A 13,568-nucleotide genomic window follows, 5' to 3' on the forward strand; every position below is an offset into this window, starting at 1 on the left:
TGTGTTTCTTAACTATGCAGCTAATGCACATCTGCTGGAGAGCATTTAGGAAATATATATAGCAAGCAGAAGTAAAAATGTCCAGCAATCCCATTGCCTAGAAGTAATTGTTGTTAACATTTTGCTGTATGTTCTTCCAGACTTTTTCTGTGCATGTTTATATTTTTTCCCCTAAAAATACTGTACATACTGCTTTGAACCCACTTGTATTTCACTTTCACTTAGTATCACAAACCTCTTTCTATGACAATAAAGACACTTATGTAATAAACATTCTTGTACAACATCAATTGTTTTGTTCACCATTGTATAGACGTATCATAATTTATTTAACCAGTCTCCTATTGTTGGACATACAAATTCTTTTCCCAGTCTTTTGCTTTTATAAGTGATGATGCTGGAGTTGTCCTTGTAGCTAGATTTTTATATACATCTTTAATTATTTCTTTAGAATAAATTCTTAGAAGTAGAATTGCTGTGTCAAAAGTACTGGTGCTTTAGGGCTTCTGATTCTTCTTTTCAAATTACCCTTCAACGTTTTTTATTCCTTTACACTCCCATTAGAATTAATTAGAATTAATAGTTTGTATTCTAGTTTTTAAAAATCTTTGCTGGTTTGAGAAAAGTAGCTTGCTATTTCTTCAACTTGCACTCATATTTTAATTTGTATTTCTTTTTCAAATAATTTTGAATCTTTTAAAATATATTTTGGCCATTTGTGTTTCTTCTGCTCTGTGCATTTCCTGTTCATGTGTTTTTTTCTTCTGTTTGTACTTGTTTTTCTAATTAGATGTTTATTTTTGAACATTTAAATATTAAGGAACTGTTTTCAATATTAAGGGTTTCAACCTTTACTCTGCCATATTTGTCACAAATAGTTTTTGGAGAGAAGATGTTTAAAAAGCAGAAAGTTATTCTATCCCATATCATTGACTTTTTCCCATGGAGACAATTGGATGGCTGTATCAGCTCAGATTAGGTTAAATTGCTAGTAACAGACCCAAGTTAATTGGCTGTGTCCATCAGGGTCCAGTTAGGAGACTGAAACCACAGCGGTAATTCAAACAATAATTATAAAATTTAATATAAATAATTATTAACCAGCAAAGGGGGATTGACTCCTACAGGAGATAAAGAGAACTCTAAAGAAAACAGGAATGGCAGATGTGAGCAGCAACTGCTGGGAAAGGAGGAGCCCACCCACCCCCTGCCCCCCAGCCCTTCCAGGCTGAAATTCTAACTTCACAGGGAGGCTGTGGCTGTGGCCCACTGGAGGTTGGAGAAGTCACGTAGATACTGGCCAGCAGGGCGTTGCCTAGTGGAGACCTTCAAAACTCTGAAGGGTTGATGTCAGAGGTTCTCCTGAACAATGGTGGCAGCCACTCCTGTAGGAGCAAATTGAGACCACCGGAACCAGAAGTCCCTTCATGTTGTAGTGTCCCTCTAGTGCCCTCTACTGAGGAAGCCTGAGATTGTGCCAGCTGGGGAAGGAGCAACGTTTACAGGGTCCAGCTCCAGTATCACAAAGCATGACAAAGAAGGGTAGATTTGGAGCTGAGAGGCAATATGTTGATATCTGGGACATCGGCTTAGACAAGCTAGACGTCTGTTTCTTTCCCACATCAAAGTCTGGAGGTCTGCAATCCAGGGCCGGTATGGTAGTTTCACTCCAGCAAGTCCTCCAAGATTCAGGCTCCTTCCAGCATGCCACTCCATTCTTTCCAGGTTGAGGCCCTTGTCCTCTTGGTCCAAATGTTAGCCAGAGCTCAAACCATCACGAGCATGGTCTGGACGTGGGAGGGATGGAAAAGAAAAGGGAACAAAGAATGTGTGAGAAGAAACTTCCCAGGTGCTGACATTTGTCACTTTTGCTTCATCGCTTTGGCCAGAACTTGGTCACATGGCCACAGATAGCTACATGGGAGTCTAGAAGATCTTTCTTCTGGAGGGCCTGGAACTAAAAATCAGAGGTTTTATTATTATGGAAGAAGGGAGCAAGGTTTGACCGGCAGTAAGCAATCTCTGCCATGATAAGCTATACCTGCTGGACCTTTGCGAAGAAAATTTAGTCAAAATAATAATGGCTGAAAGTTAACCAGCTACACAAAGTGAGACCTTCGAGTCAAATCTGATAGAATGTTAGAGCTGGAAGGAACCTTTGTGATTATTTATTCTAAGTTTTTCGTGTTTCCTATGAGAACCCTGAGGGCCTGGGAGGGGCAGTAACTTGTCCAGGGTCATATGAATAGCTTTGGCATGGCCGGAGTAGATCCTGGGTCTCCTTCACTGTCCACCTCACATCTCTCTCCACTCTTTGCACTACTTACAGTCTCCAGTGACTTGTCTTCAGAATGAGTCGTGCGTGATTGCACTTGTAACTTACAGCTCTACAAAAGATCATTCCACAATGGAGATATTAAGGCTTATGAGATGTGCCTGGTCCTGGAATCAGGCATACAAGGTGTAAAATTAGAGCCCGAGAAGCTTCTGGCTTTTAGGTGCTAAACTGTATCCTTCTCTTTCTTATTGAGTGGAGCCCAGGTGAGCTCAACACAGCAGGCATAAGAGAGCAGCAAGTCATATTCCGCTGGAATTAAGCAGTGAAAAGTGTCATTTTAAGCCAAAGTAGTCATCCCCCTTACCAGGCAGAATCCCATCTTCCTATTTAGCTGTGGGAATAATGGAAGGATTTCCTTAGAACAGCTATATAAGTCAGGGTCCCAGCAGGAAACAGAATTTACCCTAGATTTCATGAAGGGACTAATCAGAGAGGCAGGGTTAAGGAAACCGACAAGAGCAGTGAGACACCCAGAGACTAGCCAGCTATCTCTGTGGTGATGGGACAGGGGAGGGGGCAGTGTTGCTGGGGGTGGTACTAGACAGGAGGGGCGCTGGGGAGGGACGAGGCTACGGCCAGACCAGCAACACCAAAGCAGAGAAGAAATGCCCAGGCCTCTCTCTGTCCTCCTCCCTTGTATCTTCCAGGGACTCCTCCTGGCTGGAGGCAAGCAGAAGCCAGAGAGGGTGGGGGGAACTGGAGGATAAGCCATAGGAACTGGCCTCCTGGGCACAGAGCAGAGCAGAGAGGGTGGAGAATAAGTGTACAAAGAATAACACTGATCATAGCTCAGGCCCTGCCGCAGCTATTCATTTACGTGGCCTGAAATATTTTTAGTATCTTTACAACATAATTTGTGAATGGCAAATGTGTGGCATATGCGATCCACTCCCCATCCCACCCCCTCATGCCAGTGGCAGACCTTGCTGATTGATCATGACTCTCTTCCCTAGGGGCCCGAGAAGTCCCTTCACAATGCTCAGAGAACCACCACCCACTGAGCGGGGTTGGCATGTGAGATGAAACCTATTTGGAGCTATAAAACGGAAATAGCCTCGCAGATATGGCCTGCCTCCCCATACCAATCTGGTGGCTAATTTTTCTTTTTCAGAAATTAGCTGAGCAAGTGTTTTCTGAGACAAGCAAGTCCTGCTTAGAAAGCCAAGCTCTGAAATATGTCGGCACCACCACATTGTGACACAGATGAAGAGGCGAGGCGAGAGGCCATGTCTGCCTTGAGCGAGGTGGTCCCCAGCCCAGGCATCAAGCAGACCCTCTTGCTCATCTGTTAAGGAGGACGATGCCAGCCAGGGCAGGAGGCAGGGCTGGGTGTTCTCTCCAGGCGCAATCAGCTTTGAGAGCGGCTCTGGAGTGCCCATCTGCGTAGGGCGCTCTCCTAGGTCCTGATTGACCTTTCACGTGGAGAGTTAGAAAATAGAAAATCCTTAGCTGGAACAAATGGGAATCGGACTGTTGCCAGCACGGTGCAGGGCGTTGATGGCAAAAAAGTCCCAATTCATGCGCCATTCCTGCTCATTCATGCTGCCCACTGTAGCACCATGTTGAGGCGGATTTGGAGGCTGCCTCTGGGTTCCATGGACGGAAGGGCTGTGATCAATTAGGGAGATCTGTCCTGGGCAAGAGCAGGTAAGGAGAGGCACATGCTTGTCTCATATTTGCATTTCCTGTAGGAAGTACAGGGCATGTACAGAACGCACCATTCAAACTGAAGCGATTTGAATAGAATCAGGACAGAAACCCACACATACAGTCACTTAGTCTCGTCAAAGAGATATAAAGAATGGATAAGTAGGCTATAAAAATGTTTGAAAGCCATTTAGGGCCTAAGTCCCTGGGGTGAATTTGGGCAACAATTTCCTGAAATATTTGCAACTATCTTGATTCTATAATATACAATGAGGAAAATATAGGAAGACTTAATATAATTACCTGAATAACTGGTTTAGTGTTGACCACCAACTCATCCACCCAGGTGGTTGAATTAGCTTTCTGTGCTTCCTGTTATATCATGAGTACGTATGTTGTGAGAAAGGAGGAAGAGCATGGGTGAGAGTCAGCAGATGTGGCTTCTGGATGTGATACTTTGAACAAGTCATTTGACTTTCCTGGACCCCAGATTCTTCACATAGAAAACAAAAGACATAACTTAGATGACTTTGAAATTCTCTACATCTTAAAATTTCTTCTGTTTTAAAGTTTGTCAAGCCTTCAGTGTAAAATTTGCAACAAGTCTGTTTGATCCCATTAAAATATTTACAGCTCTCCACCCCTCTCGCCATATGCTTGAGCAACTGAGCCATCTAGCCCCGGAGGAGGCCATCTCCCCACGCCACAGCAGATGGGGACCCTGGGGACAGGAGGCTTCCCATACTAAACAGACCCTACCCTTTAGTCTCAACCAAAAGATCCAGGAGGCATGATTCCCATCTCGCCTGTTTCCTCTCCTCTGTCCTCCGAGAGCCTGAACCTCTCCCCGCCTGTTCTGCAGACATGCCTGAATGCAGAGTCCTGAAATTTAGGGTCATGGTTTCAAAGTTCATGGTCCTGAGAATAAACAAAAAAACTATTGTGGTTGCATAGAGCTGTGGACCCCATTAACACCGTCCCATGAATATTTATAGCATGGAACTACAAAAGAACATAGAGGCCATATTGTATTTCCTAGAACTTTCTTTCCATGGGGTCCTTTCTCTGTGGGTCACTTTAATGTAAGCTTTGCTTATTTAGTTGCACACTTTAAGCCGATTAACTTTTTACTAAAAAAAAACCCTCCCTGTTTGTTTGTACATACACTGCCTTGACAAAGATTCACAGAAAACTGCTTTAAACCTGTTAAATCCCTCTGCTGGAAACTTGAAGTGAACGAAATGCATCTCTGGGTAGGATTTCCCTGTAGCTCTCCCTGCCTCTGGCCCCTCCACCCCACCTTGGCCTGTTTCCTGAGAGGAATTCCTATGGTTTGAGTGCTCCATCTTTCGTTCCTCCAGTAATCGAGGCTTATCTCCAGGTGACTGTCTTATAGAACACTGGGGAGGCCCTTCCTCGATTCCTGAGTGCTTGTTATTGGGATGGATAAACAGCAGGCCCGGCAGATACCGTATGACTCTCTAAAAGAAATGGTAGTGAAATCAAACATTAGATCAGAGACCATCAACGCCATTGGTTCCCAAGCTTCAGTGTGTGTCAGAGTCACCTGTGTGAGTGGGACAGGGCAGGAATTTCAAATGCATATTCCTGGGCCCTGTCCCCAGAGGTGCTGATTTCTTAAATCTGGGTTAGGGCCTGGGGGTCTGCATGTCATCACTCTCCTTAGACACTTCTAATGCCAGTGGTCTGGGGGTCATGCCTTCAGAAACACTGGGCTGATTCAACTGTCTCATTTTACAGGGGAAGAAAATGCCACTGAGGGGGAAAGTTACTTGCCCGAGGTCACACACAGCTTCCAGTGTAGACCATGGAAGTATAGATCATGTCTCTGGCTCAGTGTAGACCATGCCTCAAGATGCAGCTCTGCTGTAGAACATTTGTGATTATAAATAGTGATTATATGTAGTTCATAAGCAGGAAGCTGATGGCAAAGTCCTACCTCCCTCAGTGGTCTTCGTTTGCTCTTCTATAAAGTGGGGACAAGGATGGCTTCCTTGCAGAACTGGTGAGGGGATGGATTGCAGTAATGTGCAGAAGGCATTTGTTCCCAGCCTGGGGACAGAGTGAATGCTGTATGCTCCTGCTGTACATGGGCAAAAACAGGCCAAGATCTGTGCAGTGCGAATCCCAGAGGGGAGCCCCCAGGGGTGGGCCTTTTCTGGCAAGGCTCAGATCAGGGTCGTCTTCTGTAGCCATTATGGTCAGGCACACACATGACATCAGATAGGGAACATAACAGAACCTCAGAAACTATGAGGTACTTTACCAGTATTTACTATTGTCCTTACCATGGTGTGCTGGAGCTGGCTCTTACCTGCTTGTGCGGGCTGATTGTGCACACCTCTTCCCAACGCCAAGTTCAGTGACCCTGAACTCACCCATGGTGGGAGTATTTACACCAGGGAAATTGGCAAACACTATAAACCAAGGCTCTCCCTCTCCCCACCAATTGTTAAGTATCATCACACCACTGATTATATATCATTACAAAGTATGTCTTTAAAATTAGTCTCCTTTTACATTTTCAAATTTATTATACAACAGCTTTAAATTGTATTTGAATGTAGGACACTGCCCAGGATCTTGATGTGTGGGGGGCACAGCTCTTCTGACTGTCTCATATTTATTGAGAGGGGCTCATGCCAGCCCTGTGCTGAGAACTTACTCATGCTCATTACAACCCTGTAGGGAAGATATTATTGTTTATTCCCATTTGAAAGATGAAGAAAATGAGGCTCAGAGAGGTTAAGTTATTTGCTGAAGATTTCACAGGCTTGACTTGAGTGCCAAGCTATCTGATTCAGTACTTCACTCTCAGCCTCTGGCTTATACAGCATCTCGTTTGAGAACTTTCCTTAGTGTGCGTAAATGGGATTTGATACATGAAACATGTGCATGTAAAACTGGAGTCTGTCCTCAAGGTTTATAGAGTCTGGGAAGCTGAGTCGATGCTAAGAGCTGAGGAAGGCAGCTGGGGGCCTGGGAAACGCCTTGGTTTGGGGGTTTTGGCGCTGCCACTTGCTGGCTATGTGACCCCAAGCGTGTCATTCTCTCCTCTGGATCTGTTTCTTAATCTGTAAAATGGGTTGATGAGAAAACTAAAGGAAGTGGTGCCTACGTAAGCCCCATTGTTAATTGTAAAGTGTTACAGAAAATGTGATAGCCTCCCCCTCCCCTACCTCCACCTCTTCCAAGCCCCCCCACCCCCACCATTGCCAATGCCTGGCATTTGCTGACTCCATAAATGTTAAGCGAATTTATTAACACAATTTGACTCCCACTGTCTGGTTAATGTCTGGTTGAAATCATTTGCCCTGAAGGAATACAGAGAAAGGAAGGAATGTGTCAGGGGTGGGAGGGAGACTGTTGGTGATGGAAGCTGAGTTGAATCTTGCAGGGGGAGGGTCTCCTGGATGAGGACAGGGTAGGGTAGGGGGAGAGACGGGAGCCCGGAGGAACCTAGTGAAAATGAGAGTGGCACCACCATTCACCCAGTGCTCGCTATGGGCCAGGCTCTGCACCAACTGCTTAACACACCTTATGTCGTTTACTTCTCACACAACCCTACAAGGTAGGTACTTCTATTTCCAGATGAGAAAACTATGGCTCAGATAGATCAAGTGATGTGTCCAAGGTCATGCAGCTCTTAAATGGCAATGCTGGGATTTGAATCCAGATCTTTCTGGCATAAAAATACAGGCTTTTAGTGAGCCTGCCTCCCCAGGCAAACAACCCCAGCCTGCGGGCAGGAAGTGGGTTCACAGAGAACTCCCTGCGAGGCGATCAGCCTGAAGCTCTGCCCTTCAGTGTGTCAGGAGGTCCCCTGGGTGCTGGGCGTGGAAGAGCTCCAAAGCAGGGGGAGACCGAGCGGGGCTGAGCAGGCCCAGGCGACAGTGTGGGAGGGGTTTCCCAGCAGCCCTCAACTTACTTGACCCACTTAGCTTCTCTGCCATGCTCTGGTTTTCAGACCAGAACACCGAAGGAACACCAAAGACTTCCCATGGGGTACACGATACAGAGAGTTTAAGGGAGTGAATTTCCAGGTTCTAAAGCTCCCATCTAGGATCCTAAAACTGCTGGAGGATGCCCTGGGCACGTGGCCCTGCCCCCACTTCAGAGAGAGAGAGGCTCGCCTGTCATGCACTGTACACCCACCCACTGCGTACAAAACCCCTGAGTGCAAAGGGGAAATGGGAAACAGCTGGTTACAGAGCAGCCTTCTCTGGTGATGAGTCAAAGCATTTTAGATCCACCATTCTCCTGTCTCTTCCTATCTACAGGAATTTCTGCTAACGGGAATACTTGGGGCAGGGTGAAATATTTTGAATTCAGAACAACTGAAGTAGGATAAGTTAATGATACATTCTTTTGTGGTTATTGTTGTTGTAGAGACAGGATCTCGCTATTTGCTCAGGCTGGACTCGAACACCAGTTGAGGAGGTCTCGGGCAATCCTCCTGCCCTAGCCTCCCAAAGTGCTGGGATTATACGCATGAGCCACTGTGTCTGGCCTAATTATTCTTATTGACCACATCTGAAGAGGGCATTGGAGAATATGCTTTCCTTGCGGGCAGGTTTTTCAGCTTCTTTCCTGTACAAAGGTTGGGCCCAAGGATCATTTTGGGTCATTTTAAGTCTCAAATAGTTGCAGCCTCCCATAGGCCATGCTAATGGCCCTTCTGGCACGACACTTTTCTACCACGTTAGTTACCTTCTTACCTATTTGGGTCAGCTCCGTGTGCCATAGCCACACAAAGTTATTTTCTAGATATGAGTCTCTCTCTCTGTCTCTCTCTCTTTCTCAACTTTATTACTGCTACTCTGCACTTATGAAGCTTCTGTGAGATACCCATATTCTTAGTTTCCTTTACCTGAGCCATTCTTTTCCAACCACAAAAGATTTATTTGATTTACGGTGTACTGTCTTGATTGGTCCTTGCTACAAGTTTGAATTTTTTCTTTAACAGACATCCTGAGTATAATTTACATACTGTATAATTCACCCATTGTAGGAGTAAAATTCAATGATTTTAGTAAATTTATAGTTGTGCAACCAACACCACAATCCAGTTTTAGAGCATTTCCACTACCCGGAAACTTCCCACATGCTTGTTTGCAATCAATCCTTGTTCCTGCCCCCAGCCCTAGGCAATTACTTATGATATTTCTAGTTCTATGAATTAGCCTTTTCTAGACATTTCATATAAATTGAATCATATAGTAATAATATGTAGTCTTTTGCATCTGGTTCTTTCATTTAGCATGATGTTTTTGAGATTCAGACATGTATCATCTGTCTATATAGTTCGTTCCTTTTAATTGCTAAATAGCGTTCCACTGTATAGATATGCCACATTTTGTTTATTCAGTCAACAGTTAATGAACATTTAGGTTGTTTCAAGGTTGGGGGTATTATGAATAAGGCTGCTCTGAACATTTGAGCATATGTCTTTGTGTGGACATATGTTTTCATTTCTCTTGGGAGGATTCTCTAGGAGTGGAGTTGCTGGGTCTAGTGATCAGTCTGTTTAACATTTTAAAGGCACTGCCAAACAGTTTTCCATAAAGGCTGCACCATTTTGCATTCCCGCTAGCAATGGGTGAGGGTCCCCATTTCTCCACACCACAAAGCTGAGTTTTAATCAGCCTTTGTTACTCAAAGATCTTCTCAGTTTTATCATTTAGTTATGAGAATAGGTTGGCTCTTCCATATCTCCAAGTCCCTGAATTTTTGAACTCTCTATTTTTTTTCATTCCTACTAAAATCGTCCACTTTTTGGAGCCAATTTCTTTCTTATACTAACTTGTCGAACACAGCTAGTCGCCACCAGGGCATGTGGTTAATATTCTGACTCCCGGTCTCTTCGCTTGAAGCCATAAGCTCATTCAGTTCATAGTTAATACAGGTAACAGTTTTACCAAATACTTCAATCCCCGGATAACGCAGATCATGTCCTTCTAGCCTTCACTAGCAGTTTCCATGATACGTGGCCCAAAGACAATGGAGTTTGTTACAGTAGCGTACCACTGTGGCAGCAATTTCTGTATTAGTGAGGATGAAGAAGTCATGGGTAACAAATGCCCATAGATCTCAGAGGTGTATAAAAACAGGTTTTTTTTTTTTCCTTATCCATGCTACATATCCATCCTGCTAAGCCATAGTATACTCCTCATCATCTTTACTCCGGAACCTGGGGTGACAGAGCTACCCCCATCTGGAACATTGCTTGTCTTCTGGGACCGGGCGAAGAGGACGTGGTGAATCCTGCACATGCTCTTACAGCTTCCTCTCACACTGAATTAGCCAGAGCAGGTTATGTGGCCCATCCTGACATGAGTGGGGCAGAGAAATCTTCCCCCAGGGAAGGGCAGCTAATATGATGAACAATAATATAAATACTCACCTTATGCTTTTTCTTTCACATCCTGGGGACACTAAAGAAGAAAGAAACAGCCGTCTTTTTGTGGAGGTTTTGCCCAGAGTTGCCTAGAGCGAGGGTAAGACAGAGTGACCCTTTAAAATATCTTACAGACTTAGGATTTGGACTGCTGTGGTGGTTGGCCCCCAGCTCCCTGGCTTTGATGCACAGAATTATTCCTCTTTCTCTAGCAGCCCCATCTCTTAGACTCAGGGAGAAATTTGATTGAGTGGGCTGTCTTTTGTAGAGTTTAATACCCAACACCCAGTGCCCTCCGGGGCATTAGTAAACCCATTTTTCTTGATCTCCAGCTTAAATAGACCCACTTATGTTTTTTTCTTCCCAGCTGTCTTTTGGGGAGACATTGCCTTAGATGAAGATGACTTGAAGTTATTTCACATCGACAAAGCCAGAGACTGGACCAAGCAGTCAGTGGAGGAAACAGGACACAGCACAGGTAAGTCCCCTTCTCCTGCCCCGATGGGAGGGACGCAGGACTCCAGCAGGGGGAGGTGTGGACCACAGGTCGTCGGTGTTTGACCTGTCTGTCCAGCGCCCACCTGTCTGTGGACAACCAGATGGGTCGCCCCTCGTCCTCTGGAGCCTCCAAGTTTGCTGATGCTTCTAAGAAAATCTCCATTTGCTTCCTTATGGGGGGACAGTTCAGACTGGGGCTTGGTGTTGGTTCTTAGGACTCTGGCCTTGGGGTCCAGCACTTGCCAGACTGGAGAGGATTCCTGGATGAGCTTGATTTAGGTCATGTCTGATAATAGTGCTGGTAATGACCAGCCCAGGGAGAGACGTTTGCTTTGGGGTCTCGTGCAGGTGTTTGGCTGACAACCCAGGTGAAAATCCCCTGGGGCCAGGCAACCTACCAGGCTTCAGACTTTGATAAATTTCCTCCCCTCTCCCTCCTTCCTCCAACCTTGGTGTGAATAGTAAGTAATGGGACTGGTGTCCTAAGCTCTCTTCACCTCTGCAGCAGCCCAGGGGAGCTGAGCTGATGTTCGCTATGGCTGATGATGGCTTGTTATTGGTGACCGAGGCTCACATGTGCCTACTCCCTGCAACCCTTCTCTCCACCTCCCCTTCCTTTCTATCAAAGAGAGTACCTGTCATGGGCCAAGTGCAGTGCTGGCGAGAGGACGAGAAATACAGCGTGACCCCTGCCTTCCAGGAGACCTTTCACACTGTGCAGACTGGTTTTAGATGTGGTCAAACTCTGCAACATCTCCAAGGTTCAGTTTTTCTATCTGTAAAATGGGGCTGAGTCCAGCAGTCACTCCATAGGGGTTTGGAGGATCGACTCCGAGGGCAACAGGCCAGCCCGCTGCCTGGCACGTAAGATCTCAGGAAAGGACGTGCTTTCCTAAGCTGCTCCCCGCCTAGTGCAGTGTAAACAGATGGACTGTCGTTCCCATGCAAGTGTGCACTGAACCGAGAGTGGGGAGAGGGGAGAAGCCTGCCTGGCATCACGGGAGTGTGAAGGGTGAGTAGGAGTCCTGAGTGGGAGGAAGGACATGTCAGGTGGAGGGGGAGCCTTATGCAAAGGCAGGTATGAGAGGGGCTCTCTTTGTGTGGGGAGCAGGGTGAGCTGTGGGTCACTGGCGGGCAGCTCTTTGGCCGGGCTGTGGTGGGAGATGCGTCTGGAGAGGTTGGCTGAGGGGACAGTGAAGGGCTTACCTGTCAGGCTAGTGAGCTTGGGCTTTACCCATAGGGCTGCAGGGGTCCTGCCCAAGGTTTCTGAGTAGGAGTGTGACTCACTCAGCTTGGGCCTGGGGTGCCTTGATGGAATGACCTCTCCCTCCATCTCTGCAGCCCACCAGCTGCCCTTAGGATGCCGGGTACACTCTGAGTGGGTACATGTCCTTTTAGGAAGAAGCCTCAGCACACAGATCACTGGTAGGGAATGGGGGGTACAGGGAACCCCCTTCCCCAGGCTGCTGATGCACTTGGTGGCATCCAGGAGCATCCCGAAGCCCGGAGAGGCATGGGTGGGGACGTCCCCAGGGTGGGCGGCAGCTGCCATGGCTCTCGAGGAACATGCTAGCTACAGGGACCGGGCTCCCAAGCTCCCATGGGGTTGGCAGGTGAGGGGCTGAGGTTTTCAGGAGGTCAGGGAGGAGGGAAGAGCAGGTAGGCACGTTAGGACTTCTTTGTGGGGTGTGGTTTTACGGTTATCATTTCTTATGATTTTTGAGGCCTCTTATATATAGTTTGAAAAGTCTATTCAAATTTTAAATGGAGTTTTAAATTATTTTTCATACCAGTGTATCCACATTAATTGACCTCTAACAACAACAACAACAACAACAACAACAAAAGCATCTCTACCTGTCCATCTAATCACACTTTTCTCCCCAATTCTGACCTGGAGGCCCAGAGAAGTTGACCTGACTGTAACCTTTGTGTAGTTAAAAGATTTTTTAAAACTCTTTTTTATGGTGTGACTTAAAAACAGTGAACTTCACATATCTCAAACATACAGCGTGATGAACGTTTACGCATGTATACGCCCGTGGAACCACCACCCAGGATCTGGAACATTCCGGATCCCAGAATGGCTCCCTGCCAGTTAACAGCCATCCCAAAGTAGCCACTAGTCTGGCCTCTGATTCTTTTTACCCATATGAGTGGACTCAGACAGCATGTGCTACTCTGTGTCTGTCTTCTCTCCCTCAGTCTATTACTTGTAGTTCACCCACACCACGTTCGTTGCTGTGCAGTGCTCTATTGTACGAGCACACCCTCACTTTGTCCTTCTTTAGGTGACAGACCTTTCGGTAGTTTGTGGTTTGGGGCTATGATGAAGAAAGCTGCTACTGACAGTCTTGTGTGTATGTTTTGGTGAACACCCGCATTCATTTCCCCGGGGCACATGCCCAGGAGTGGAGTGGCTGGGTCGTTGGGTGTATATACACTCAGCTTTAGGAGATACTGTCCGGGAGTTGTCCACAGTGGCTGTCCCAGTTTGCACCCTGGGCCAGTACGTATCCATTTAGAAATTGGGAGTGGTGTCCATGCGGGATCCAGTAAGGCCTCTGGGGTCCTGGTCTCCGGGTTGGGTCTCGCTCCCGTCCTTTGCGCCTGCACAGCAGTCAGTGGACACCCATCCACCAGCACGAATGCCCCGGCGTGCCCTTA

General features: G+C 46.4%; 1 protein-coding gene across 1 annotated transcript in view; it reads left to right on the forward strand.

Annotated features, from left to right (window-relative positions):
* TLL2 (tolloid like 2) overlaps positions 1-13,568 on the forward strand; it is a 114,193-nt gene that overhangs the window by 11,369 nt on the left and 89,256 nt on the right. The window contains exon 2 of the mRNA XM_045568749.1: positions 10,771-10,881. Coding sequence (XP_045424705.1) covers positions 10,771-10,881 — 111 coding nt within the window. The remainder of the gene's footprint in view (positions 1-10,770; positions 10,882-13,568) is intronic.

Source organism: Lemur catta, chromosome 14, assembly GCF_020740605.2.
Source record: "Lemur catta isolate mLemCat1 chromosome 14, mLemCat1.pri, whole genome shotgun sequence".
Classification (NCBI taxonomy): domain Eukaryota; kingdom Metazoa; phylum Chordata; class Mammalia; order Primates; family Lemuridae; genus Lemur; species Lemur catta.